This window comes from Pollicipes pollicipes, unplaced genomic scaffold, assembly GCF_011947565.3.
Source record: "Pollicipes pollicipes isolate AB1234 unplaced genomic scaffold, Ppol_2.1 Scaffold_4740;HRSCAF=5597_pilon_pilon_pilon, whole genome shotgun sequence".
Taxonomy (NCBI): Eukaryota; Metazoa; Arthropoda; class Thecostraca; order Pollicipedomorpha; family Pollicipedidae; genus Pollicipes; species Pollicipes pollicipes.
Genome location: NW_023596545.1, coordinates 27,757,815 through 27,784,679, shown reverse-complemented (window position 1 = coordinate 27,784,679; position 26,865 = coordinate 27,757,815). Strand labels below are relative to the sequence as shown.

At 52.7% G+C, this 26,865-nt stretch overlaps 2 protein-coding genes across 2 annotated transcripts; both read left to right on the top strand.

Annotated features, from left to right (window-relative positions):
• Positions 1–336: 336 nt before the first annotated feature.
• LOC119098144 (sodium-dependent dopamine transporter) lies at positions 337–15,099 on the top strand (the record flags this gene model as incomplete). The annotated part of the gene is given in 9 exon segments (XM_037221075.1): positions 337–470; positions 977–1,116; positions 2,646–2,749; positions 3,141–3,265; positions 4,299–4,411; positions 9,870–10,010; positions 11,828–12,028; positions 12,372–12,485; positions 15,076–15,099. Coding segments are annotated over 9 exon segments (1,096 nt in total), but the record flags the coding sequence as incomplete, so codon positions are not given.
• A 7,838-nt stretch (positions 15,100–22,937) lies between these two features.
• LOC119098143 (nose resistant to fluoxetine protein 6-like) lies at positions 22,938–25,235 on the top strand. Its single transcript, XM_037221074.1, has 2 exons — positions 22,938–23,822; positions 24,394–25,235. Exons 1-2 carry the CDS (start codon positions 22,938–22,940, stop codon positions 25,147–25,149), a joined length of 1,641 nt encoding a protein of 546 aa, XP_037076969.1. The 3' UTR covers positions 25,150–25,235.
• Positions 25,236–26,865: the final 1,630 nt, after the last annotated feature.

The following is a 26,865-nucleotide window of genomic DNA, read 5'->3' as shown; positions in this document are numbered from 1 at the left end:
ACAGGATGGAAGCTGCGTGTTGTACAGATTTGCGGACCTCTGATGAGCTCGTCTGTTTTCGACAAATTGCCTGGGCTAGAGAACGCACGAATTCTGCAACTCGTATCTGCCGGCTTCCCTGCCTAATTTGCGATCTGTCTGACAGCCTGATCCATAGTCTGTCCAACAGTCTGATCTGCGGTCTGTCCGACAGTCTTATCTACTATCCGTCCGCCAGTCTGACCTGCGGTCTGTCCGACAGTCTTATCTACTATCCGTCTGCCAGTCTGACCTGCGGTCTGTCCGACAGTCTTATCTACTATCCGTCTGCCAGTCTGATCTGCGGTCTGCCGACAGTCGCGCCGTGCTGGAGACGTACAAGTCGGAGGAGTATGACCTGCTCGGACCGCCCAGGCCGGCGCTGGTGGTGTGCGTGGCTCTTGTCTACACGGTGCTCTACATGTGTCTGTTCAAGGGCATTAAGTCATCAGGTAAACCTGATGGCACGCAGCCAGCGCCAGACAGGGGCTGTTCCCGATGGCAGCGATTCTTGTCGGAATATCAGATGTCATTGCATGGGCCGTACTTTGATTAGAGCATGACTGTTGAGCATGCCGTGGACAAGCGACAAATACTTATGTGCGGGAAGGTACCAACTAGTCATATGATAACATCAGGGTGCTGAAAAAGTGTACTGATAACCATTTCCACGAGCCTAATGATTTGGCATGGAAAAAATTGCCTCTTCAGAACGTAAGTCATTCGATTTATGACGTTCTGGCCACTACCAATCACTGCGCGCCGACGTGGGTTAGACGCATGACATCCGCCAACCAAGTTCATATGGTAGCCCCGTCGGCGGGCACGGGTTACGCTGGACGAGCGCGGCGGCTCATCATGCTTTGGACGAACGGCTGGACGAGCGCGGCGGTTCATCATGCTTTGGACGAACGGCTGGACGAGCGCGGCGGTTCATCATGCTCTGTACGGACGGCAGGACGCGTGGTCTGGATCACGGCCCTCATGCCGTACGTCATCATCATCATCCTGCTGCTGCGAGGCGTGGTGCTACCGGGTGCCGCAGAGGGCGTCAAGTTCTACCTACAGCCCGACCTCAGCCAGCTGTCCAACATGCAGGTGAGAGCGCCGTCACGCTCGCAGCTGTCTTTACCCTCATCACCGTGATCTCTCCGGTTATTGGCAGCCAGTCCTGCCTTAAAACCTGGGTCGTGGGAAGGCTAGCTACGAACCTCATCGCGCCAGCAGACGTGAGCGTCTATCAGTAAAAGCAGTCGTGTTCTTGCGCCTCGCAACGCCATCAGTGTTGAATCTCGACTGCGACGCTTCTTAAGGCCGGACGGCTGCTGAGACATGCATTCCATGTGTAACCCACTAGTTCGGTGATACCCTGGCGAGCAACCGTGCATTTCGGCACAGTGAGAGCCCAATGCTACATCGCTGACCCTTCGAGGACTGGCCGCATCAGAGCCGAGATATATTCTTCATCGGTGGCGCACAGTCCTGTGCTGTTGACTCATCGCGGGCAGTTGAGTCCGGCCAGTGCAGGGAGCTCCTTGCAAAAACGATTACGTCGCACAACATCTGATGCATGCATTGGCGCTACGTGGCGCTCGGCGGGTTCTGTGCATCAGCGCTGTCGGGTCATGGGGTGACCGAAGCTCGAATCCGGGCTCCCCACGCGAGAGCTGGGGGTCGCGACCAGCCGACCACCACACGCAAAGCACAGCCGCCACCGACAAGTGCACCGGCGCAAGCACTGCTCGGCGCTGGCGGATCGGTGGCCAGGACTCGCAGCACCCACGATAGTTCGCCAACCGGCCGTGCGTTCGCCCCGCGATGCTGGCCCAGCACGGGCGGTCCGCGCTTGGCCAGCGCAGAGCGCGTGCGACGCTGGCTGACCGACGCTCGTCCACGTGCGACCCACTGTATTTCGCTGATCGGCGACGCCCTCAGCTCATCAGGTTGCGACCAAACTGGGGACTGGGGATAAATCCCTGCAGCCGAGCCATTGCAGTGATGACGCACTATGCGGAACCACAGGTCATGTCGCGTCGGACTAGCTTGGGCTAGCGCCCGCAGCTACCTGGGGGATCTTATCACCTCACCGCGGGGACTGTTCCTGCAAAGGTCACACGTGCAGGTGTCACGGTTTCGGTTTCCGTGGACGTGGGTCTTGGTTTCCACGGAAACGGGTCTCGGTCTCTGTGGACACAGGTCTCGTTTTCTGCGGACGCGGGTCTCGGTTTCCGTGAGCATGAGTCTCGGTTTCCGTGGGCACAGGTCTCATTTTCTGTTGGCACGGGTCTCGTTTTCTGTGGGCTTTGGTCTCAGCTTTTGTGAACATGGGTCTCAGTTTTCTGTGGACACGGGTCCCGGTTTCCGCGAACACGGGTCTCGGTGTCCGTGGACGCCAGCCTCGGTTTCCCGCAAACACGGGTCTCAGTTTCTGTGGGTATCGGTCTCGGTTTCCGTGGACACGGGCATCTTTTTTCGAACACGGATCTCGGCTCTGCGGTCACCGGTCTTGGTTTCCAGGGGCAAAGGTCTCGTCCTCGACTGATGCCGGCGTCCTTATTTTATGTAATGAGGTTGTTCCGTCCCTTCTCGGACCCCAATTGCTACTCTCAGCCGACCTTGACTTGCAGGTATGGAATGATGCGGCCGTGCAGATCCTGTTCTCGGTCGGGGCCGGCTTCGGTGTCCACTTGACCTATGCCAGCTACAACGAGTTCAACAACAACTGCTACAGGTCAGATGCCGACCTCCGCCGACCTCCGCTAGAGAGGCAGGCCGTCTGTTGCGAAACTGGGGGAAGGCCACTGCCCAACGTCCGTAAATGGCATGCACGGCGCTAAATCACGAACGCACAGGCACGGAAACGCGACTTATGTCACGCTACTGTTCAAGGAACCGCAGTTTCTTTCCGAGCACTCTTAGAATACGCTAATGGAATCCTGAATGAACGTGAACGGCGCAAAGTGTCACGAAAGGGAGCTCGCACACCAAGCATCCCATAATTGACCGGCAGCTATGCAGAACCGTGGCACTTCTATTTAAAGTTCTATCATGTGATATAAATCTTTGGTGTTTATCTAGGGTGCGTTTGTGGGACGCTCAGGTGTGTCATGCCCCTGTTGCAGGGATTGCCTCATAGCTACCGGCGTAAACTCGATGACATCTTTCATGTCGGGTTTTGTCATCTTTATCTACCTGGGCTTCATGAGCCACCAGCGAGGCGTGCCGATACAGCACGTCGCCACTGAAGGTAATGGACCAGCTTCCGATGCCGTGCTGTCCCCATGCTAATCCAGCATGTTGAAGACAGAAGTCCGCAATCCGCCTAGATACCTAATTTAGATGCAGGGTCGAAAAGGGAACGAAACAGGAAGTTACAATCCGGTCCAGTATTTTCTTTCTGAAATGATACCTTGAGCGCTTGCACTAAGCCTACTGGTACCAGCGTCGGATGCAGAAGGAGGGGCATGGAGACATGTCCAGCTCCCTTGGGCAGAAGAGGCTCCTTAATCCTAATTTCGGGTACATGTAACTTTGTTTCAAAGCGCACGTAAGTTCAGGGGCAGCATAATCGGTTCCAAATTTGTGGGTTCAGCATACAAAATCAAAGAAAATTGGCCCCTAGACCTGAAGTAAACTAAAACCGGCGGACAATTCCGGCGGAGAAATGTAACCGATTGAAAGTTAAGAATCTGGAAATAAAGTGGCCGAAATCCGGGGACTTCTTTGTGAACGGGGCTGGGACCCAGTTCCAGTGAGCACCATACTGAAGCGTGGCCCCTCCCTAGACGAAGTCTTGGATCCGCCCCTGAGTGGTACAAGAGCTGTTCCTGAGGCACACTGGATGCCATGCTTTCCCTCGGTAAACTGATCTCCACCTATGCCTGCAAACCATGCTGTCTGATTTGAGACAACTAGTTTTGACATGCTTCCAAGAACAATCACTGAATGTGTTGGATATTGAGCCCCTCAGAGATTCAAGGAAACGAGCATATCCCACCCGATATGGCCTCCCGACAAGCCTGGACTTGCTTGTCATTGCGTCCAAACAAGCTTATAGATGCCACTTCGCCGCCTGTCTTCCTGACGACACGTCAGCGGACACTGTCACGGTCTGTTGATCCCGAGTGAGCGGCAGCAGCGCCACGAACCGGCGGCCGACCGGTGCCCCCTGACACGACCAGAAGTCCAGCTTCGGCGCGCTGTCGACTGACCGGAGCTGGCTGACCGGCTGGCGGCCAGCCGGCCGGTGTCTGCTGACGTGCGATGTGTGCCACCCGCAGGGCCGGGCTTGGTGTTCCAGGTGTACCCGGAGGCGATCGCCACCCTGCCCTACCCTCAGCTCTGGGCCGTCCTCTTCTTCAGCATGCTCATCATGCTCGGCATCGACAGCGGAGTGAGTCACGTGACGGGCTGTAACGTAACGCGATGAAGCCGGCAGCCGATAGGATCACGGCGAGGCTCGGTCCGGACAGCCTAGCGGACATCTAGGCCTGCACTGACTAAAATTTAGGAACAGCTCAAGCTAAGAAAATCCATACTTCCCACAACATTAAAAACTGCTAATTTATCACACGCACTCACCGCGCTGGCATTGGGCACCTGGAAGCGTGCGAGCCACAGAGCCGCAGCGCTGAAGTGCGCTTGGTGCTAGCCGATCTGCGCTGTCATTGCCAAACTAAGCGCGGCAGTCCAGCTGGGCCTTCCTTTCGTCCGCCACGCCGACACGTGCCGGCGCATGCTCTGCGCTGGAATATGCCCCGGGCTGCCTACCGCGCGGGCCGCGTGGCGCACGACCGTCCGGTGGCAGGTCTGCGCACTCACGCGCCCTCAGAGGGTACGTCCCAGCGCGCCACCTGCGCGAACGGGCCGCTACGTGCCGTGGGAGCGGGTACCAGCGCGCACGGCCAGCTGGTATCCGGAAAAAGCCCGGCCCGAAGCTGCACTTTCAGCGAGATGTGTTGAAATATTGAGTCATGCCCAGATATGCCTCAGGTTTAGGTGTTAACTGAACGACACCATGTCGACCACGGCTGAAACTTCTGCCCGTTTTGACTCTATTCATCGGGCTCCAACAGGTACATACGTCTTAATATCAGCATGCAGCCAAACCACCCGTCTTGCTCCTCGTGCAAATGGTCACCTGCGTAGAAAGCTGAGCCAAATAGGCGTCCGCTGGCGCGTTGTTTGATATTCCGCAATGGATACAGTATCATTTTGTTCTGTCACAGCCTCTCTCCCTCTCTCTCTCTCTCTCTCTCTCTCTCTCTCTCTCTCTCTCTCTCTCTCGCCGAACTCCCTTTCTCTCTCCCTCTCTTGTCTTCTCTTTCCCCCTCCCTCTCTCCTCTTCTCTCTTTCTCTCCTCTCTCCTCTCCTCTCTCTATTCTCTCTCTCTCTCTCTCTCTCTCTCTCTCTCTCTCTCTCTCTCTCTATCTCCTCTCTCTCTCTTTGCTGAGAATGACCTACTGGGAGCAAATAATGGGAACCAGTACTTGGAACCAATAATTAGAACCAATAATGCCACAATTTGTATCGTGACCTGGGTACAAGAACGGTATGAGGTTTCAGTCGACACAAGAACAACACGATGTTCATTTGCAGATCATTAAGTACCACAATAAAATATTTGCTCATCGAATAAAGATGGAGCTTAGGATCAGCTAAGCATTGCTAGTGAAACACAATTTGGAAAGCGCGCAACCACAAATAAAAAGACCCAACAGCAACAGCAAAAACAGCAAAGACCCAACAAGACTGGGAGCATTTCCAGAGTATGATAGCTGAGAGTGGGCCAGGTGGGAGTGAGCGCGGCATCATTCCCGATATCACCTAATCACTAACTTGACGATGGCTGTCAGAAATCACACTGCGACTCACTCGGATATATTCCCCTGAAACCGTCATGAAATATGGGCGCACACTGTCACCAGCAAGCCGTCATGCAGACGTGAAGTGAACAGAGAGGTTGAAACGGAGATAAAGCGACAAACACGCGTCATCATGAGGTGGCCTTTCACCACTGCTGCCTGCTGCGAGGGACGAAGCACTACCCATGGAGAAGATGAGTCGCATGCCGTGGCTTTCGAGATTTTCGCTTCGCCAGTGACTCGGGATACAGACGAGATACCTTTAGGCGTTGATCCGATTTATACGAATGAGGCTACGACTTCTGGAAAGAGATCACTGCACACATAGTAAGCAGGGGGGAATGAGCCCAAGAAGTGACAGCATTCTAGACCACACCATGTTTTTTTGCGACATCGCTTGGCTTCGCTTCACGGCGGACACAAAAAGGTCGCGCTCATCGGTCTGAACGTGGCCAACAGGATACCAATATGGTTGTCGGGCTTCCACAGCCGACACGTCGCGACCGCAGGCCCCTGCAGGAAGCGCTTCATTTGCGCATCGTGGCGGAACTCCGATGACTTGTCACGGGCTCGCTGGCGAGCAGCATCTTCATCAGCAACATGTGCCAGCGCGCTGGCTGTCGACAAGCACCATGATGTCGCAGCCTATTGCTGGGAGGGACGGCTAAGGCCTTTCCAAGGAAGATTCCTCGCTAGCGTCTTTGTGTCGCCCATATGCCCTTGGCCTGAGTTGATGCTGACGACAATGCCTCTTTGAGTCTTTAGAAAGGAAAGGGTAGTTAAAGAAAATGGTTCACATTTGAAGATATTGAAGCAAACATCGATATGATGGAACAGGCTCGCTTATAACTGTTGATGTACTTTTTAAGTTGAAAAGACCGTTCTAGACAGCACAATTCTCTGTTTTATAGATATTCTCCGCAATGCGACAAAGTTTGATTACGTCATCCTATCTTGCACATCATTGATTGAGAGCCGATTGCCGGATGTTATATCTAGAAATCGCGTTCAGGAACACCAGATATAAACGCCTCGACACTTATGTGTCTTTTGGCCGTGATTGCCGCATGGGTTATGGAATGGCGGTGCCGAGGTTTCTTTGAAATACTCTCCCCGATATACCTTTCCCCATTTTCGGTGGCGTTTAGCTGAGAACCTAGAGGGGCTTAGGTTTTAAGGAGGACAGGATTGTGAACAGCACCGAACGTTCTTCAAGATGGCTATTTGAGTTCAAAGCCGCATATAAATGTGGATAGCTCGCTTTAAATAACTTTTTGCTTCCGGGTAGATCCAATGCTAGCAGCCATTACCTTAAACGCTTACCTTTGGCGTGCCTGAGTGGCGAATCATGTTTCTTGGCATCGTTGACTTATACCATTCGTAAATATACCATCATTGACGCAACCTGTTTTTGTGACATTGTTTCTTGCTAAAATGATGGCCCAACGTTTTAATTGTAGACACATGTTCGGTTTAAATATAGACATCCGCTGGCACTAGACTAAATATCTTTTGAAAAAGGATACATACAGTCCCGTAGTTACAAAGGAAAGTGAAATTTCGCAACCTACGTCATAACAATTCAGGCTTGTACATATAGTATCGCGCACCCTATTAATAAGATGTTCAGAAAATATATTTTTGCCACGCTGTCCAGGTAGACATCAGTTATCGCAAAATGCTGACGCCTATGAATTTTGCTTAGCGCGCTGGCAACGTATGACACAACCTCCATACCGCTAATTTGGCAGTTTGACCCTATGTACGGTCTCGTGTTCGGCTAAGTGGTTACTGGGTGAGCTCTTTACATAAGACCTGTCTGACTCTTCACGACCTTTGTTTTGTCGCACAATATGAATGCCATTCGTTAACTCATCAATTTGTAAGCATCCGCATGCTTCTTCGCTCCAGCACCACGACGTCACAATGGTGTGATTATTCGTCGTGGACGTACGCCATATTTCCTCATCATAATTTCAGCAGAAACACCCGACGTCTCCGTTCTCCTACCAGACCAGTGCATTAGCAGCCTGGGATATGGATGGCTAAACTTGGCTTGAGCTGGGCCACTGTTACGGGCAATGTTACGTGCGGTAACAACCGAGAAATCAAATTCACGAGGAGGAACAGAATCCCCGCGAATTTTAAGCCGCTTGCCCAATTGTATGCGATGCAACGCGTGACGCGTGACGAACACTTGGAAACATCAGAACATTTTTGGTGCATTATTTTTACACCGTGGAAAACCTTTCACGGCAAAGCTGAACCAATATTCAAAACATATCTAGCAAATTATGGGCTTCTACCTTTTTCAGCTCAGCAAATTATCCGACCCAGTGGCGTTAACCACAGCATATTTCCATCAAGAACAGTCACACTTTTGAAATGCTCGCCGACTTTTGTGACAAAACGCATCCACGCATTTCGAATAAAGCGCATCATCGTGTAAGAGGAAGCGGGTGGTAAGAGGTTCGACACGATCTCATTTTCGGCTCAACCGCGCACGACAGTGCTCAAGGGCAGCCACTCGGAACCTGCGGCGTCATCGGCGGCATGGTACGGCCAGCGCGGACGGGCTCTGCAGACAGCGGGCTTCTTGCGCACCCAACTAGCTAAACATGGTACGGCCAGCGCGGACGAGCTCTGCAGACAGCGGGCTTCTTGCGCACCCAACTAGCTAAACACGGTACGGCCAGCGCGGACGAACTCTGCAGACAGCGGGCTTCTTGCGCACCCAACTAGCTAAACACGGTACGGCCAGCGCGGACGAACTCTGCAGACAGCGGGCTTCTTGCGCATCCAACTAGCTAAACATGGTACGGCCCGCGCGGACGGGCTCTGCAGACAGCGGGCTTCCTGCGCATCCAACTAGATAAACATGGTACGGCCCGCGCGGACGGGCTCTGCAGACAGCGGGCTTCTTGAGCATCCAACTAGCTACCACCGAGAGTTTGTGAGAGAGACCGGGGCAGAGAGACCAGAAACCAGTTTGTGAATGCAGTTCAGACGTTGGGAAAGGGACTATGTACCAAGCAAGTCACGAGGCTTGTTAAAAGTTTTCATGTCTAATCTTTCCTTACTGCAGCGTCAGTCTTGTCGGTTTCAATCGCCGCTTCTCATGCCATGTCCAGTCTAGCGTCAGTAAATACCCATGGGTTTTAGCACCAGTGTGAGTGCTAAAAACTAAAAAAGACGTGTAACGACTATCAGTAACACCCCAACCTCGCAAATAAATCAGAGCACGCTAATACTTGGAGGTCCATACCGTCATACCGCAAAGTTGTGGTTAAAACAATCTGCGGTTTCTTTTTATGAAGCAACTGGGCAAACACGCGCAGTTTTCTGTTGTACCCGATTGGCTTGAGGCACCCTGTACCAGCATTGGGGAAATAACACTCGCGTGGGAATGCATACAGCCACACTTAATGTTAGTGCAAAAACCAACAGCTGCCGAATGGAAATAATGCAAGACAAACAACACGTTTATGCCATTTCCCAGACGATTGCCTGTTTTTGACCGAAGGCTCCCTGATGAGCTGGGACCACGCATTTTGGAGTCTGGTGAGCGGGATGACACGCGGTGTGCACCGATTCAGTATCCTCTTCTGTCCGCTTGCCCAGCCCACGGATTGCGAGGAAAATGCGGTGCATTTTAAGGCAAGTATGACACAGGAACTACTGTGAGTTAAGCGTCCGAAAGTCAGTCAAATAAGGGCCACCCATTTTGAAATTAAACTACCTTTGTTTTCCAAAATCTTAAACAAGACTTAATCTGTTTTCGCCCCGGAATGCTCAAAATCATAATCCACTTCAATCCGCCACATTTCATTTTTTGGTGCAACATAACAACTGAAAAATACGTGAGCACATCTAGCACTTGTCCGACAGACTGCTTTCACAATGTAAGGCCTAACTTACCCTGCCTTACCCGACCTACGTTCAAGCTTGGCGCGCGTGGTTCACGTTAGTTGTGGGTCTTGCCGCCAGATGGGAGGACTGGAGTGCGTCATCACCGGCCTGATGGACGAGTTTGGAGCGCGCTTCAAGAGCTGGCACCTGCACCGGCGTGTGGTGACGCTGTTCGTGGTCGGCTCATCCTTCCTGGTAGCCCTGACATCGCTAACGCCGGTATGCGAAAACGGAGCTAACCTTCCTGACTCCCTGTAAGAAGAGTATGGATGCGATCGCCGTGACATCGGCGAACAGCTGGCCGGTGTTCTGGAGGGGAACCGAGCAGCGCCATTGCATTTGCTGGCTTCATTCTTAGCGTCAGTAAGCAGCATCTGGTTGGATTCAATACTCGGTCACAGCAACAGGCCAGGACAGCGTAGGACACATTGCCTGCCGGAGTGGTCCGTGCCGTTTGCATCGACTGAGCTCAGACGGCGCCCTCCAGCTGAGGAACACTTGAGGACACACTCAGGCTGAGGGACACCTGAGGACAAAATCTTGCTGAGGGACACTTGAGGACACCCTCCAGCTGAGGGACAACTGAGGACACCCTCCGCCCGAGGGACAGCTGAGGACAGCCTCTTGCTGAGAGACACCTAAGTACATTCTCCAACTGAGGGACGCCTCAGGACACCCTCCGACTATGGAACACCTGACCTCCGGCTGACATTTCTCTACAGCGTGCGTGGGCAACACAGATGCCCACGCGGTACTGTGCGAGAGGCTGCAAATAACGCAGCCATTATACGTGACATTCGCGGCGCGATCAATGACAGCCGGAAATGAGTCGGACATACAAAGAAGCGGCATTCACTATGCATTTCTTACAGACGCTATCAAAAGAAATTATAATACAACAGATGGCCGGACTACAATATGTGGAGGAAATCGGACCCGGATAAGGACACGTCTTCGGCTAGGTGGGGCGCGTGGGTCAAGTTGCCATGAGTTTGATCTATCACTTACCTAGAAATAGTCCGCCTGAGCATCACATCCTGCCTCAGGTTATCATCCACGCTCTTAACAAGCCATTTTCATTCAAACATCCGTGATCGCAAAAAGTTCCCAGATTTTGAACATCTTTCATGTACACCTTGAAATGCATGATAGCTTTACACGTTTCACAAGTGCAAAAGATACAGCCAGTTGCCGAGCACCAGCGTTCGTCACCAAACTGACAAGTAACTTCGACGCGGTGAAGAACCGGGCCAGGTACGGAGTCCCGCCACCTGCTATAATACCAAACCCAGCATGACCTGCCATTGTGCTCTAGTACATAGTCTGGCCCGGTGTCCTGACATCACACTGGTCCCAGTCTGGTACTGTGCTCCTGCTCATCACACGGACCCCAGTCCGGTGCTGTGCTCCTGCTCAACACACGGACCCCAGTCTGGTGCCGTGACCCCGCTCATCACAGGGAACCAAAACTGGTGCTGTGGCCCCACGCATCACATGGACCGCAGCCTGGTGCTGTGACCCCGCTCATCACACGGACCCAAAACTGGTGCTGTGACCCCGCACCACTTCCTGTTTAACGCTTCACTCTGCTACCGAGTCCGACCCAGCGTTGAGTCTGACCAGTTACTGCGATCTGCTACAAGCGGCCCGTTGGCGTAATCCGACAAATCCGGCTTTGACCTATGATGGGCCGATACCGAGTTGGAATAGTATGATATAGTGGGGCGGGGCGGAATAGCTGCTGTTATTCCGGACCAGGCCTGACCAATTGCTATGGCCGGGTAATAGATCTCATCAATTCCTGCGACCTGACAGTAAGCCAGACTGTGATCGTGACTCCCTGTTGTGACATGGCGGTACACATGTGTTCATCAGGTCATGACCCGCTGCTGCGACAGGACGGTACACGCGTGTTCACCGGGCCATGGCTCGCAGCTGCGACAGGGCGGTACATACGTGTGTACCTGACCGTAACTCGATGCTGCGACAGGGCGTTACATGCCTGTTCACCGGGCCATGGCTCGCTGCTGCGACAGGGCGGTATATACGTGTTCACCTGGCTGGACACGTACTCGGCGGGGCTGGCGCTCCTCTGTTCGGCCCTGTTCGAGGCCATCGCCGTTGGCTGGGTGTACGGCAGCCACGTGCTGGCGCGCGACATTCAGCAGATGACGGGCTCCACACCCGGCCTCTTCTGGCGCTGCTGCTGGAAGTTCATCTCGCCGCTCTTCCTCGGGGTGAGTGCTCGTGGCAGCCGGTTTGGCGGCGAGCGCCACGCGGTAGGCTTTCGGAAGATGCGGCAGGTGGCGCTAGTGGGTAAACCAGCATAGTTAAGTCACCGCCGACAGTCAGACAGCTGAGCGCTCTCTTGCGCTGTGCTCCTCGCTGCAGGGCTACAGCTATTCCCGTCGCTCGGCTCACTCCTATCGCCTCATCAGAAAACGCCAACTGCAAAATAGCCCTGAACCGTAACCTGACCAGAGCGCAGGAATGGCTCGACCACGCCCACTCGCCGTGCACCGCCTACGCGGCCGCGTGCCGTGGCAGCGCCGGCACGCCGACGGCGCCCTCCTGCGGCAGTCGGTGCTGGTGCTGGGCGTGGTGTTCTCCGGCCCGCTCAGCTACGACGGCTTCGAGTACCCGCTGTGGGCCACGGCACTCGGCTGGACGTACGCGCTGGTGCCGGCGCTCTTCGTGCCGGCTCTGGCGGCGCGCGCTCTCTGGAAGTACAGCGGCCACGGCCTGGGACAGGTGAGGCACCGGCGTCCGCGGCCGGCCGCCAGGGCGGCGGCGCTGGACGGTGGGGTGGAGGTGGAGGCGAGGAGGGCGTTGCAGGAGGGTTAGGGAGGCTGCACGGAGAAAGGCCAGACATGCACCTCATTAAAAAGCTCAGTGCCCGGGATGCAAGGGAAACCTACAGGTTGAGGAGAGGTCAGGGACGTCACCAAAGATCAAAGACGGGAACACTTCGAAATAAATACCAAAAAGGCCTTCAGGGAGGATGCCAGCAATGTCCCGTATCTGACGACCAGTCCCGCTGGCGGTGAACAAGACAAGCATGTTTGAAGCCATGCCGACGGGAAGTCAAATGAGCAAGATGAGTGGAATGCGCGACGATAAATTGGTTACTGACTCGGATCGCTTGGAGCGCCATCTGTGCCGTGAAGATGGCGCCACCTTTCAGTCGCGGACTACAGGCATGCCGCCCCCTCCCCCAGTCCCCATCGCGTAAGACGCGGGAACCTGGGAGGGAGAGTGGGCCCCGGGGTTAGCAGTTTCCCTCCCCAACTTGAAAGCTGGCCATTCCAGCCTGTAGAGGGCCCATTCTGATATGTATAAGACATACTATTGACTATGGTTGGCCCGTTCTGCCCTGAAGAGGGCCTCATTCAGGCCTGTAGAGTTCCCATTCCGACCTGCAAGTAGCCCATTCTGGCCTAACGAGGGTGTATTCTGAGCTGTAGAGGTCCCACTCTGACCTAAAATGTGTGAAACTCTAGCTTGTAGAGGGTCTATCCTAGACTGTCGACGGCCGGTCGTCCTGCACCTCCCACTTTGATCTGTAGGGGCCGTTCTTACCTGCATAGGGCCGTCATTGGCTTTAAAGGGGCCATTTGAGGTTGTAGGGGCCCTACTATCTTATCTAATGATCCATGATGTCCCTTTTTGGAGCTTGTGCCCCAGCTTCAGCAAAGTCTCCTAGCCCCTGCCACAGCGACCATCCACGGTCGTGCACTATCCAATGTCCGATTCTTAAAAGTTCCTATTTGATCTAATCGTGACTTACGAAACAATGATGCCCTCCAGCTGAACCATCTCTCCTTAGCGGCGATGATACGGAAGTCAGATAACGATACGGAGTCCCAGACGCGAGTCGTTTGCTCTGAGACCGATAAGGATCCGCTTCATCAGTTTTCCTGACGTACCTCACTGTGGCGAACAGATTTTACGTCACATCGGCCGGGTACATAAGGCTGAATAGGCACCCTTGTCGAGGCATGACGATGAACTGTGGTGTGATAAGCCAGCTGATCACACGACGCACCAGGCACCGTTGACACTGTTCTCACTGCTGGCATGATGCACCGTTGTCAATGTCATGCCTGCACTTGGTGATTTTTTTAGCCCAATCGACCGAGATTCCATCTCATTGCATTATTTTGACTCTGATTCCGAACAGCACTGTGTGACCACGATCCCGACTGAGGGAGGTGCGGCCCATGCCGAACTCTGATCCAATGAAGTCGATTTCGGTGATAGGAGTTTGAAGATCCACCCCTTAGTTGTGGAGCTAACAATGGGCTTCATGGAAGCATACGGAAGGCAGTTGTGCTGATGACCAGGCGGATCAAATGACCGCTCTGTTTGGTAGGCGTATGGGCTACCACTGGACTTACCGCAGGTTGTTACTCACGTGTATATCTGAGCCGACTCTCAAATCACATGTTCACACAGCTCCAAACAAGACTGTCAATGCAAGTGAGGAAGAATCGCTCCCATCCTGACTAAACAAAACAGCCTGCATGACTGCGGAGTTAATGCCGGCCGTCTGGAGGCAACCGTCTGTTTGATGTCATTTCGCCAGGTGCGCAGGCTCGCGCGGCGTCGGTTCGCTCCGCGTCATGGTGGTCCTTACTCATCCCGCCGTGGGTCTTGCAGGCAGGGTGGCACTCAGGCATCTCGCCCGAGGGGGACGCATAAGGCTATTCGGACAGGTGAGACCGCCCCAGGCCGCTTCCAGCTTCTTCCACTGATCACCCGTGTGAAGTGCCACCGGGCTTCTCCAATGGAATCACCGGTGGGAGGTGCCACCGGGCTTCTCCACTGATCCACCGTGGGAGGGGTGCCACCGGGCTTCTCCACTGGATCACCGTGGGACGGTCCCACACGTGCTTCTCCACTGGATCACCGTGGGAGGTTGCCACCGATTCTCCACTGGATCACCGTGGGAGGTTTTACCGGGCTTCTCCACTGGACCCACAGTTGAGGCGCCGCCTGGTGGTTCACTGGACCCACCGGTGACGTACGCCTGGCCGGTTCACCTGGAAACCCGCTGTGAGGTGCCGACTGACTGGTCCAATGGACCACGCGTGACGTACCGCTGGCTGGTCCACTGGACCACCGTGTGAGGTGCCGCTGGCTGGTTCACTGGACCACGTGTGAGGTACCGCCTGGCTGGTCCACTGGATAACCATGTGAAGCTGGTCCACTGGACCACCGTATGAGGTCCCAACGGGCTGGTCCCCTGGATAACGTGTGAGGTAGGGTGACTGCCGCACTGCAGGTCCCGCACTGGATCACGGCTTGAGGTCGGCTTCGGGGATCCACGCGGGATCACGGCTCGCGTAATGTGGAATCAGACTGCCCACACAGGATCACGCGTAATGTGGGATCAGACTGCCCACATGGCATCACGGGGTAACGTGAGACCAGACTGCCCACATGCCATCACGATGTAATGGGGATCAGACTGCCCTCAAAGGATCACGGGGTAATGTGGGATCAGACTGTCCATCTTGGATCACAATATGATGTAGAACTAACCCATTCGCTTCTTTTTACGCACGGGAGTCTCGCGCAAGCCTTCTCCCCGATTTCCCAGCCCCACGCTGCCCGCCTGGTGGAACAGGGCGCCCTGCTGCCTCTAGCCGACCCGGTCAGGCGGGAAGAGGGGCCGATGGTGTCTCAGCCACCAACCCGTCCCGAATAGGGGTCAGGGCACCCGTGGTGTTGTATGTTGTTTGCAGAAACTTTGGGCGCTGCATTTCATGCTGGTTCACGGGCACAAACCCTTCCAACCTTGACCTCCGAGACCGAAAGAAGACTGACAAATCTCCGGCGACCGTTGAAGACGGCAGACAGGACCTCCGCCGATACGCTGGAGGCAGACAGGACCTCCATCGCTACGCTGGAGGTAGACAGGACCTCCACCGCTACGCTGGAGGAAGAAGACCTCCACCGCTACTCTAGAGGCAGACATACCTCCACCGCTATACTGGAAGCAGACAGGACCTCCTCAGCTATGCTGGAGGCAGGCGACGCATCATGGGAGGGGAGAGAGCTAGATGGATTGGGGGAGGGGGGGGGGGGGTAGATGGAAGGGGAGCTAGATGAAGAAGGAGGGAGGGGGGGGGGAGGAAAGCGGACCACACCCGGATCGGGACCACTCCCACCCTGCCCCTCGCCAGGGGAGAGCAGGAGGGCAGGGCCGGGAGGCTCCTCGTGCACATACCGTGGCGGCTCGTGTGCAGGTGTTTCATCTTGCGCCAGCATGCCGTCCCACCCTCTGTCCGACATCGATGGTCGTCTAGTGCCCGTGCGCTGGGGCAAAGGTATTGAAGATTGTGTATGCTGCTGCTGCGTCGTGAGCGACACGTTTTGCAGAGACGGTGGACAGCTTTGTTATCTGGAGTCGGTAGAAAACTTCGCTACCGAACAATTCCACCACGTTGGTGTCGTTTTGCGAGGAGCACGATTTTCAGTTATTGAAATCTGTTGAATGTACGACGTCAGCTTGCCGCCGTGGTATAGATGTATTGGTGTCACCCTGCACTGTTTGTACTTGCACTGGGACCCCCCGTCACCGTTTGTGAACAAGATGTGTCAACGGCCGCGAGCGTGCCTCTGCCGTCTCGTGGCCCGCGGCTGGCCCGGGTCATGTGCGCTGACGCTTCCCTGTCTGTACCATGCGTGTCCCAAACGCACGATATGTTCTAGAGGTACCCAGCTCCGTTGGTGGGTCGTCCCGAGACCCGTTCGGTGTGGCTCCATGTGGCTCAATAGCCAGCTAGGTGTACTGTGATGTGCCACACCAAACATAAAGCTGACGCGGTTTTCATGGAGGCTGCGGGAACGCGGAGGCGGAGCGCGCAGTCAAGTCCGTTCCGTACTAAGAAGCTCGCATCTGCCACGAAACGCTTATCGCCGCCACAAAGACAGTGATAGTTGCAGCCTGTTCACGGCGGAATGCTATTCTAATCTTACTTTGCAATGCGAACCATTGCAGCTTCAGTCTGAAATGTTACTCATTACGCCTTCAATTCGTAGTGCTGCTAATTTGGATTTGGAGCAGAAGTGTCTCTTACGGATATCGTAATCTCCATCTTAACTTATTTAAACTTTGACCTCTACCACTGACCGTTGCGCAGCTGCAAAAAAAAACGCACTAAAAAGCAGTCCAAGCAGTTGGTACGGGGATACCTTCCCGCCCCACGGGCTCAGGACCCCTGTGAATGTGCAACGAAAACAGTATAATGCATTCACGCGCGTAACAAATCAAATGACCAAAAATACTGGCTCGCCAAACGGCTATCGTAATTCGGTCGCGACGCATCGCCCGGTATGACCCTATTGCATCACGTGTTAAGCTTGTAAAACGCCGACCTTTACCTGCTCACAGCAGCAGCGGTGACTTAGCGCTATCGCCTGGAGTTACCCACACTTATAGCGGTCAGCCCACTCCAGTGTGTGGCGCAGCCGAGGGGACCGGGGGCCGGCGCTGACGTCATCGGGCAGCAGTGACGTCATCGGCCGGCAGGCAGGACGCGACGGACGCCGAGCACGCAGAACGTGGAGCGGCAGGTGGGGCAGGGGCACTTGGAGGCCAGCCAGGTCTCCGGGCTGTCCTGGTCCTGGCGGGAGGCGAACCTGTCGAGACAGCGGCCGCAGCGTGAGGCTCGACGCTCCCGGCACCGCACCGCGCGTCACTGACAACCGGGGGGGGGGGGGGGGGGGAGAGGGCAGAGCACGATGGCCAAATAGCATCCCAGCACGGCGGATGCCCGCGGGACATGGACGGCGCCAGTGACACCCACCGCCGCCCACTGCGGCACGGATCGCACACCAACGCACCGCAGTCTAATGCCGACAGGGAACAGCGAGGACCAGGGGCACCGTGGTTCTGCTACTGGTCATCGTCAGGACGGCGAGAGCGCAAATAGCAATCCGTCGCCACCCCCCCCCCCCCCCCCCCCCTGTAAAAATTGGCAGCGTGCGAGGGTGTTGTGAGTGGGGAGCCACCATCCGTTTCTTTTGTGTGTTAGCGGCTCATGGTGAAGGCAGCAGTGGCCTCTCACCATGGCAGAAAGGGCGGGCATCGCAGCCTCCTGAATCAAATCCCACACCTCTGGTTTCACAGACGCGCAGCGGTATAGGTATTCCTTATTAAGGGGTAGGAAAAGCTTCTGATGTACCGGATATGATTAGTGACAAACACCGATACCTCTGCGAACCAATTGGTGACCAATTTCCGTAGATGAAAACAAATTTCAACAGACAAGACTATTACGACAGATTATCCTAACGCGACGAAACTGAACGCTTAGTATTGGTCTGTAATCGCTAACGTTTGCAGCGTGAACACATGTCGAAACGTTGACATTTCGCTGCATGAGCAAGTTGAGCCATGAGATGCCGCCAAATGTAGTAGCTTTAATCAGTATAGTTTTTAGCAGGTGATAGAAACGTGGTACAAACTATGCTATATCAATGCTTACGTCACAGATCAGTGGTGACACAGGGCCTTTCCAACGCCCCTCGGATCGGTGTTTTTCAAAGATTTTTTTTTCGTGTAAGGTTTACTTCACATACTAAACAGTATAAAATACCAAATAGCTTGGCTTAATACCAGTCGTAATAATCGTGGCTCGCCCCCGCATCTTGCGACGTTCGTAATCAGTTTGCTACGCAGTGTTTTAAAACCGGGCATGCCATTTTAGAAAGATTGGTTTGATTGCTCGCCGAACGGTAATGCGTTTGGGTCAGGGTGAGGCTGTGGGCTGCTGTTGGTTGCGTTCAAGTCGTGAGAAGCTCACTGGCTGGAAGAACGTAGCCAATCGTCAGTTTTTAAGGTAATGATTGCGTTAAGAGTCGTGCTGATCTAGGAGACTTGTCTGTGGATACCTAAGTCGTAGCTTCAGAGGTAAACGGTGGCCGTTGGGGCGACACATGTCAAGGATCCATCCAGGGCTTCCTGCTACTGAGAGGAACAGCTGCTTTAAGGTAAGAGGTCGAGCATCGCTGGCGTAGGCCTCTCATACTGGCCGTTGTCGCTAAGACTTAGCGCGCTGCTTGGTGGGCAGGCGCGAGATAGAATACTTTTATCCGTGATTATATTGCGTATAAAGCTAAATGAAGGTCCTAAAGGTGTTTACAAATTTCATTTGCATCTGTTGATACCAGCATTATACGGCTTTTGCTCTAAATAATTGGGATCATGTTAGGAGGCGCGAGTTCTGCACTGGTAATAATTATACGAAGATGGTGAAGGTTGCCAACGCTTCCAGCTGATTGCACGATGACGCCACGAAAACAAGTGATATTGTTTTAAGTGCTTGTAGAATCATGCTATCGGTAAATGTTGGGCTACAGGGATGCAGTTTTGCAAAATACGTAGGGGCATGGGATGAAAGGGGTGGGGAAGGGGTGCATGAAGAAAAACGGCTGAGCCGGCCTCCGAAATGCACTTAAAGCAGTTTTCTTTCCAGATTTGACGCACTTTTTTCGCAGGCGGGAACAGGGGTGTAGCTCCTCAAAATTACTTTTTGGGTGGCTGAACCCCCAAATTATATTTAATGAAAAAAGATGCACAAAAATCGTAACTAGAAATATCGTACTGCATCCCTGGTTAGAAGGCACCATCCCACCTCACCCCCCCCCCGCAATCAAATAGGCAACTACACGTCTTTAGGCTGGTTATGTCAAGTATGCCTTTATCTAATAATTTGGTTAAATTAGTCTCAAGCATAATTCATTGTTTGATGGCCAGCCAACGAAACTATATTGCAAATAAACTCCCGAAACGAAAATATTTGATCGTTAGGCCGCATTGCATCTAAATTGCCTTTGTTTTTGGTGGTTTATCACATTAAGAGGTATATGGCAACGGTTTGTGAACAACTTAACTCCAGGTGACAATTCAAACGGTTCCGAACTTCGTCGGGGACAGAAAGGACACCTTTTCACTCCAGCCCCTTACCACCTGCGCAATTATCCCTAAACATGGAACATTCTCTTTAAAGTCGGTAACGATGCGTGTCAACCAACGACTGCGCGTCCCTTCCCCCGCGCGCCGTATCAGACCGCGTCAGGCACCCGACGTTAGGGGGCTGGGGCTTTGACGGAGTCGCAGCCCACTGCTGCGCGTGGGAGTACCGACTCGGTGCCAGCTAGATGAGTCGGTATGGAGATGTCTACTACGCTGTTTCGGGATTGATTGGTAGCGGGGGTGGAGAATCACAAAATCATGACAATTTTTGCAATATGAATCATGTATCTTAGAAATCAAACTTGACAATTGCAAACTTACAGACCCCTTCTCAAATTTGTAATATATTGGTACTATAAAAATATAGAGCGTTGCTGGTGGTCTATCGCTTCGTTATTGAAATCTGTGTCTGTGATAAACACTTTCGTAGTCGCGATCGTTTAAAACATACGTTTTTCTAAACATGAAAAGGAGGAAATGTCTAAAACTCTAAAACGGTAGCTCTATCGCTCTAATTTTTTTGAGAACAGCATCAAGAATAAAAAGAACCCTGTAATCGGAATTTCGTATAAATCCCACTGGGTCGGGTGACATGGAATGGTTGTGTTGGCATGGAAGAATGGCTGTTTTGAAAACGAAGTAGGATAGCCCAATCGAAGACCAGCACAGCGGAACATTGCCCTGCACGTTGGTAGCCTGATTTCTATCTCGGCCCTTACATATCCTCAGACATTCGCGTCAAGCGCTCGAATGGAAGCCTATCGCCTTGCCTCGGTTCGAGTACCTGACACTGTCACAAAGGTTATAGCCAGATAAGAGGCAACACGGCACGCCACACTTGCCGCGCTCATCAGTGCTGCGCTCGCGCCGATCATCGCAACAAGGCTGGTCTGTGGACGGTCTGTGCAGGCGAGAGGGGCAGCATGGCTGGTCTGTGGACAGTGCTGCTGACCGCACTGTGTCTGGCACAGACCGGCTCCACCCACTATAGTGACTCTGTCCGGCACAGCACCCACGACTGGACATGGGTGAACCCGTGGACCCGACTCCTTCTCGCCAAAAAAGACTTTGACCGGCAGGAATCTCTGCTTCACAGCCAGGGTGACACGCATACGCCTGCGAACCTCAGTCGCGGTAAGTGACACATCGTGGACAAACAGCAGTGAAGGCATATATGCGCTCGATTACGCCGGATGGCGTGGAGCGCACGCGAGCTGAAACAAATCTCGCAGAGTCCGTTGCGTTTTGACGTTTGCTGAGAGCCCACCGACCGAAGCTCCATATAATGTCACGTATATTTTATGCCGGGTGTACAGGGCGCTTGAGGCGTGTTCGGTGACTAGACAACAGCGGCGCGGAGGCTGGACACTATTACTTTCTAACATAGAGGGAATACGGTGAGAAATCTGGCGACAGCGCTTCATTCGACCAGCGCATCCAGTATCTTCTGCTATGCTGTTCTACGTCAGCATGCGTATTGACGGACTTTAGCTTTCGTATGCTACAGAAGCTTGTATTGAGTGCGACACGCATAATGTGTGCACAAATTTATGTGTTATGCACCTCTAAAATTTAAGAAACTGACATATGTACGTACCATCGTGTGGACGGAATCATTTTAGTTCTAAAAATTCACCTTTGTGCCTAAAATAACGTTCAGTAAGCGCTTCCGACATCAGAAACACCATTCTTTGGATCTCAACTAAGACCAAGTTATCGAAAAAGGTCACAAAAGATAAGTTACCAGTAACCTATCCTGGACCCCTAATTGAGAAAAATATACGATTTAGCGGTCGTTGACCTTTGCATCTATTTTTAAGGCAAAGTCCGTTTAAAAGGACAAAAACGGGTAAGAAACGGCCCTTGTTATACAGCATGAGAGGCAATATAGTGATCCAACCAATTACTAGACGTTCTGCAAACCGTTCATTTTAAAAAGACAAGCCCATGGGTGTTAACGGCAGAGGCGCAAGTGGCATGCGAACGCAACATTCCCCCAACATTTCCAACACAAAGGGAACTGTCCGTCTAGTTTTGAAGTACAGCGGGCACCATGTCAGTTCAGGATAGCAGATTTTTCTCTCAAACTGGGCCAATTTCTGGCAAGTTTTGCAATATCTGCCAGTCAAAGAATCGGGGCCAATATCCCAGCTCAGAAAAGTCTAATATGAAGATATTAGGTCGGTCGGGGTATTGCTCACTGCGCGCCATTTTTATCTAACCCATCCAACATTATAGATCGGAAAGTTAACCAACACCTAAGAAGATCATAGCACAGCAACAGCGAAATTCTTGGCACCTGCCTTCCTGACATTACCTTATTTTCACAGCTCACTCCATAAAAGTACTGCAGTACGAAGGCGAATGTGTAATCATTGCCCATTGATGAATTTAGTGTAACCCTTAGATATGAGAGTTATTTGTTTAGATCTGAATGCTCATTTTACAAAAACGCATTACATATAACTATTCAGGTGCGTTGGCCATTACGAATATGACACAGGCGCTGGACCTAGAGAACTTGGTTTAGTAGGATCTTTTATTGGAATCAGATCCCAGTATTAAGTTGTCTTTGGAAGGCTTGATATGCCAAATTATAATATCTACTTACGTAACATTAAACTAAAGGTGTAGAACAGGATTTCCATCCACATCATTAGCGTCACCTCCGTTTCTGATGATGTGATTAGTATGTGCCAACGTTTTGGTAGTATCAACCGAAAATCATACTACGGGCTACAAAAATGGTGACGTGACGTGTGCGTATCCTTTAACTCCAGTAGCCCTGAAAACAGCAATGTCTACGAACTTATCATTGCCGCGTGCATCTGCTACCAGTTAAAGCCCCTAGGACGCAGCAGTGGCGACGAGAGACAGTATGGACCATGACAGCTTCCTTTGGCATGACAACTCTGAGGCCCTAATCTAGAGAACCGTGCTTTTTATCACTAGGCGGTTAATATATTTGAGGTTTCACGACTTAGTAGGTTGCAGGTCTCTAGTTAATTCCTCTTCTCAGAATAGTTGTAGCTTTCATTGGAAAATTAATGAAGCGCTCAGTTAGAATTGCGCATTACGTTGGCCAGCAAATGACCGGCGACCAACAAGTACACATTTAAGACTAACCCAAGTGCTGTCTTCCTACAGGCGTGCCAACGAAAATGGAGCTAGAGTTTGACGACAACACCTCGGCACCAACCAACGCCCCCGCAGGGCCCAGCCGGCGAGACCAGGCCATCGCCAAGGCCATCGGTCCCTACATCAGCCCCATTGCCAACGCCAACATCAGCCCCGCGTGCCATGACAGCACGCTGGCGTACCTGCTCAACATCCTCAACAAACAGTGGGCCCTGCGGATGTTCGACGCCACCGGCAAGATACCCGACGGCGCGTTGGAAGGCAACCTTAGTCCATCTGGGAACTGGGATGAGTGTCTCAACATAACGGCACATTTCAATGCCACCGACATCCTCGGCGTCGAGCCAAATGTCACCAGCTTTACTGGAAAATACTGCACTGCTTTCCTAAGCAAAGCAAGCGTGGAAAAAAGTGAACCCCTGCTCAAGGCACCGCGGGCCGCCAGTGCGGCGCTGGCACCATTTTTGTCCACTCTCCCAGGCGGGTGGGAACTGGACATCGGGATGTGCATTCCCTCCACATGTACAAGTGAGGAACTCACAGTGGGCCTCAACATAGCATTCATGGGGAAAGTAACGGCTGGTGCACCAGACCTCTTCTGCTACACCAAAGATGACAAGACCGAGTTATCTGCAGGGGCCATCGTCATGACCACCATACTATCGCTGACGGGCCTGCTCATGCTCGTGGGCACCACGGTGGACATTGTCGCTATCAAAGCCGCGCAGGACTCCGAAGCGTTGTGGGCTCGCGTCAACATAGCACTCCAGCGGACTCTTCCCGCCTTGCTCCGCAGGGTGTTCCTAGCGTTCTCTGTGTACACCAATGGTCGCAAACTGCTGGACACTTCCTCTACTCGAGATACTCTCAGTTGTCTGCACGGCATACGCTTCCTGTCCAACACATGGGTGATTCTCGGGCATACGTATTATTTGCTTCAATTTTACAAGCATCAAAACATAGCGACGGTTTATACGTACCTGGGCGATGTGGCTTTTCAAGCTATATCTAACGCAACAGTCTCCGTGGACTCATTCTTCTTTTTAAGCGGTCTCTTGGTCGCCTACATCGCTATTCGCAACATCGAAAGATCGCACGGAAAACTAAACATCGTCATGTTTTACGTTCATCGCTACATTCGCCTGACGCCCGTGATGATGCTAATCATCGGTTTTATTTCAACACTGTACGTCTATCTCGGCACTGGACCATGGTGGGGGGCGGCCAACATGGGAACGCCTCAGGCTTGCAGGGACAACTGGTGGAAGAATATGCTCTACATCAACAACCTGGTAGACATGGAAAATCAATGCATGGGGCAGACTTGGTACCTGGCGAACGACATGCAGATGTTTATCTTCTCTCCATTGGTCCTTCTCCCTCTTCACCACTGGCCTAAGCTGGGGCAGCTGTGGATCATCTTTCTGGTTTGTTTCTTCACTGGCATTAACGCCATGGTTACAGCGGTCCATAAGATAGGACTTCCTGGAGGGGACAGTGAGGGATCTGCGCTACATGAAGCCGTGGACGAGGGCTGGACCTTACTTGGTGGGGCTGTACATGGGGTGGATTCTGCACAAGATTCGCGGCCGCAAGATTCACCTTCCAGCGCCTGTGGTCGCCATCGGCTGGATCACGGCTTCCCTCACCGGCTGCCTCATCGTGTACGGCATGTACGGAGTGCCCAGCCCACCACCGAAAACTCTCAACTTAGTATACGCCATGCTGAACCGCACCGCCTGGAGCATCTGCCTGGCCTGGGTGGTGTTTGCATGCGTCACTGGATACGGAGGCTTTGTTAACACACTTCTCTCCTGGAAGGCATTTATTCCACTCAGCAAGCTAACCTACACTTCCTACCTCGTGTCTATTGACGTTCAGACATACTATTGGTATACAAACAAGGCACCGGTGTATCTAAGCCAAACTTTCTTAGTGTACCAGTTTCTTGCTTCCCTGCCCATCATTTTCGCCGTGGCTGCAATCTTCTCATTGGCCTTCGAGTCGCCAATGATAGCGCTGGAGAAGATAATTTTCCCGCAGCCGTCGAGGGCGGCGCCGGCGGCCCCTGCGCGCCAGGACGCGGCTCAGCCATTGGTCAGTTCTACTAAGCCCGGCCGAAGCGGCGCCGTCAACGCAGGCTTCGAGGCAGACGGCGGCGTTGTGGAAGCAAAGCAAGCCGGGACTGACTCGGCTCCGGAGAACATCACGCCCGCGGAGGAGAAGACGGGGTAGCAGAGAAGTCCCACAAGCCTGATCGCTCACATCCAGTGACGTAAATCACTGATGTGCTGGGGCGATGTGCATACAGGTCGGAGGCATCCCGTGGTTGCATCTTTTGCCTATCTAGGAGTGCCAGCGTGAAAACGAGTGTTTTTCTACAGTGCGTGTGCAACATAGAATACATTTGTTAACAAGGAAGCGCTGTGGTTGAAGAAAGCACGTTGGAAAGAGGCTGGTACGGTAGAAAACAAAGGTAATGATGCATCCAGTAGATCACCCAGTGGCATCCAGTATCCAGTAGATGCAGTAACCGTGGCCAGCATAACTTCATCATTTCTGCCATACAGACTCCAGTTCAAGATCATGTTTCTTGCTTTCGGATTGTCAGGGTCATAAACGCATAGTATGCACATGGACTGTGCGTGACAGCATGCTGCCAATAACTAACGATTGGGGTAACATAGGTGCAGTTTTTAATTACAAGACACGTTTTATATCCGCAGGAATGGCAGGGTCATGAAATAATAGTTCCTCGAGTTTCGTTTGATAACTACAGGATTGCAGCCACGGCATAATTTGCTCGGGTCTTGTCATCATCTGAGCAGGAATAACATTGTCAAGGGGAAAATGCATTTTCAACGCGACGGACAGCGGGGACATCAGCACAAAGGCCAGCGTTTTCCATTTGCTACCGATCACTTTACCTGCACCGTTGCCGCTTAGTACATATATAGCATGTTTTGTAATTGCCTGAGGCTTGGGGAACCATCTCTCATCTGTTGGCAGAAGGTTCCAACTTATTGCGTTAACGTCAACCTTACGGAGTTGAGGCGATGGCGGCCGCCTGCCAAACAGAACAAACGACACGTTAGTCGAAAAATTGGAGCTGGAAGACACGGTATGTTCAGAAAAAGGTTAGGCTGCAAAACAACTTACGCGCTTGAATTGACACTAGCCACATCGTAATTACCCGTTGATTTGGAATAACATTAAAATTCTACCACCCGCACATGTTGTTTAGACCTCAGGCGCCGTAACGCAGTTACAAAAATCGTCACGACACTTAAGGAAATACAACACGATCACTAATAACAATCACGTTAGTTCAAAATTACAATCTGAGATGATATAAAACCAGTCTCTTAGGATACACCTCGTCAAAATTATGGAGCGCAACCTCCCGCAAAAACGCTAAAAATGATCAGCATGCTGGGTGTGGGATGTGTGGAGCTCACAGACCCGGCTCCAGAACAAATTTTACTTAGACAAGGGCAATTTTTAACACCGCATCAAACCTGTGCAACTTTCAACATTTGAGCACCTCAGGAGCATGGACAATTTCCAGACGCTTGCAAAAGGCACGCTAGAGGATCGTGGGCGCCTCTGTGGCAGCAGCACATGTGTTCATGGACTTCCAAAATTTCAAGCCGTCTGAGATTTTCACCAAATGTTCACTGCTGGGCTCAGGTCCCCGTCCTATCTTCAGCGGCCAGGGGGTGACTTATTCAACTGACGTCATCAACTCCTGTCCAATCGGACGACTCTTGCGCATCTCGTGGCGCAACTCCCCAACATTGCGCGCAACCGTGGCTTCACCTACAACGTACTGATGACGTCACGAGGCCACATGACTGAGCGGTTAAATCGCCGGATGACCGTACCTGAGCCAAGTTTTTGATAGCCAATTGAAAGCCCTTTCCTACTTCAGGGTAAGGCCATTACATTACC

Excerpts from the sequence above, each read along its gene's own strand:
- LOC119098143 (XM_037221074.1), top strand. The coding sequence starts at position 22,938 with ATGGAGCTAGAGTTTGACGACAACACCTCGGCACCAACCAACGCCCCC. Across the intron at positions 23,823-24,393 it reads GCTTCCTGTCCAACACATGG|GACTTCCTGGAGGGGACAGT; the intron begins GTGATTCTCGGG and ends TCCATAAGATAG.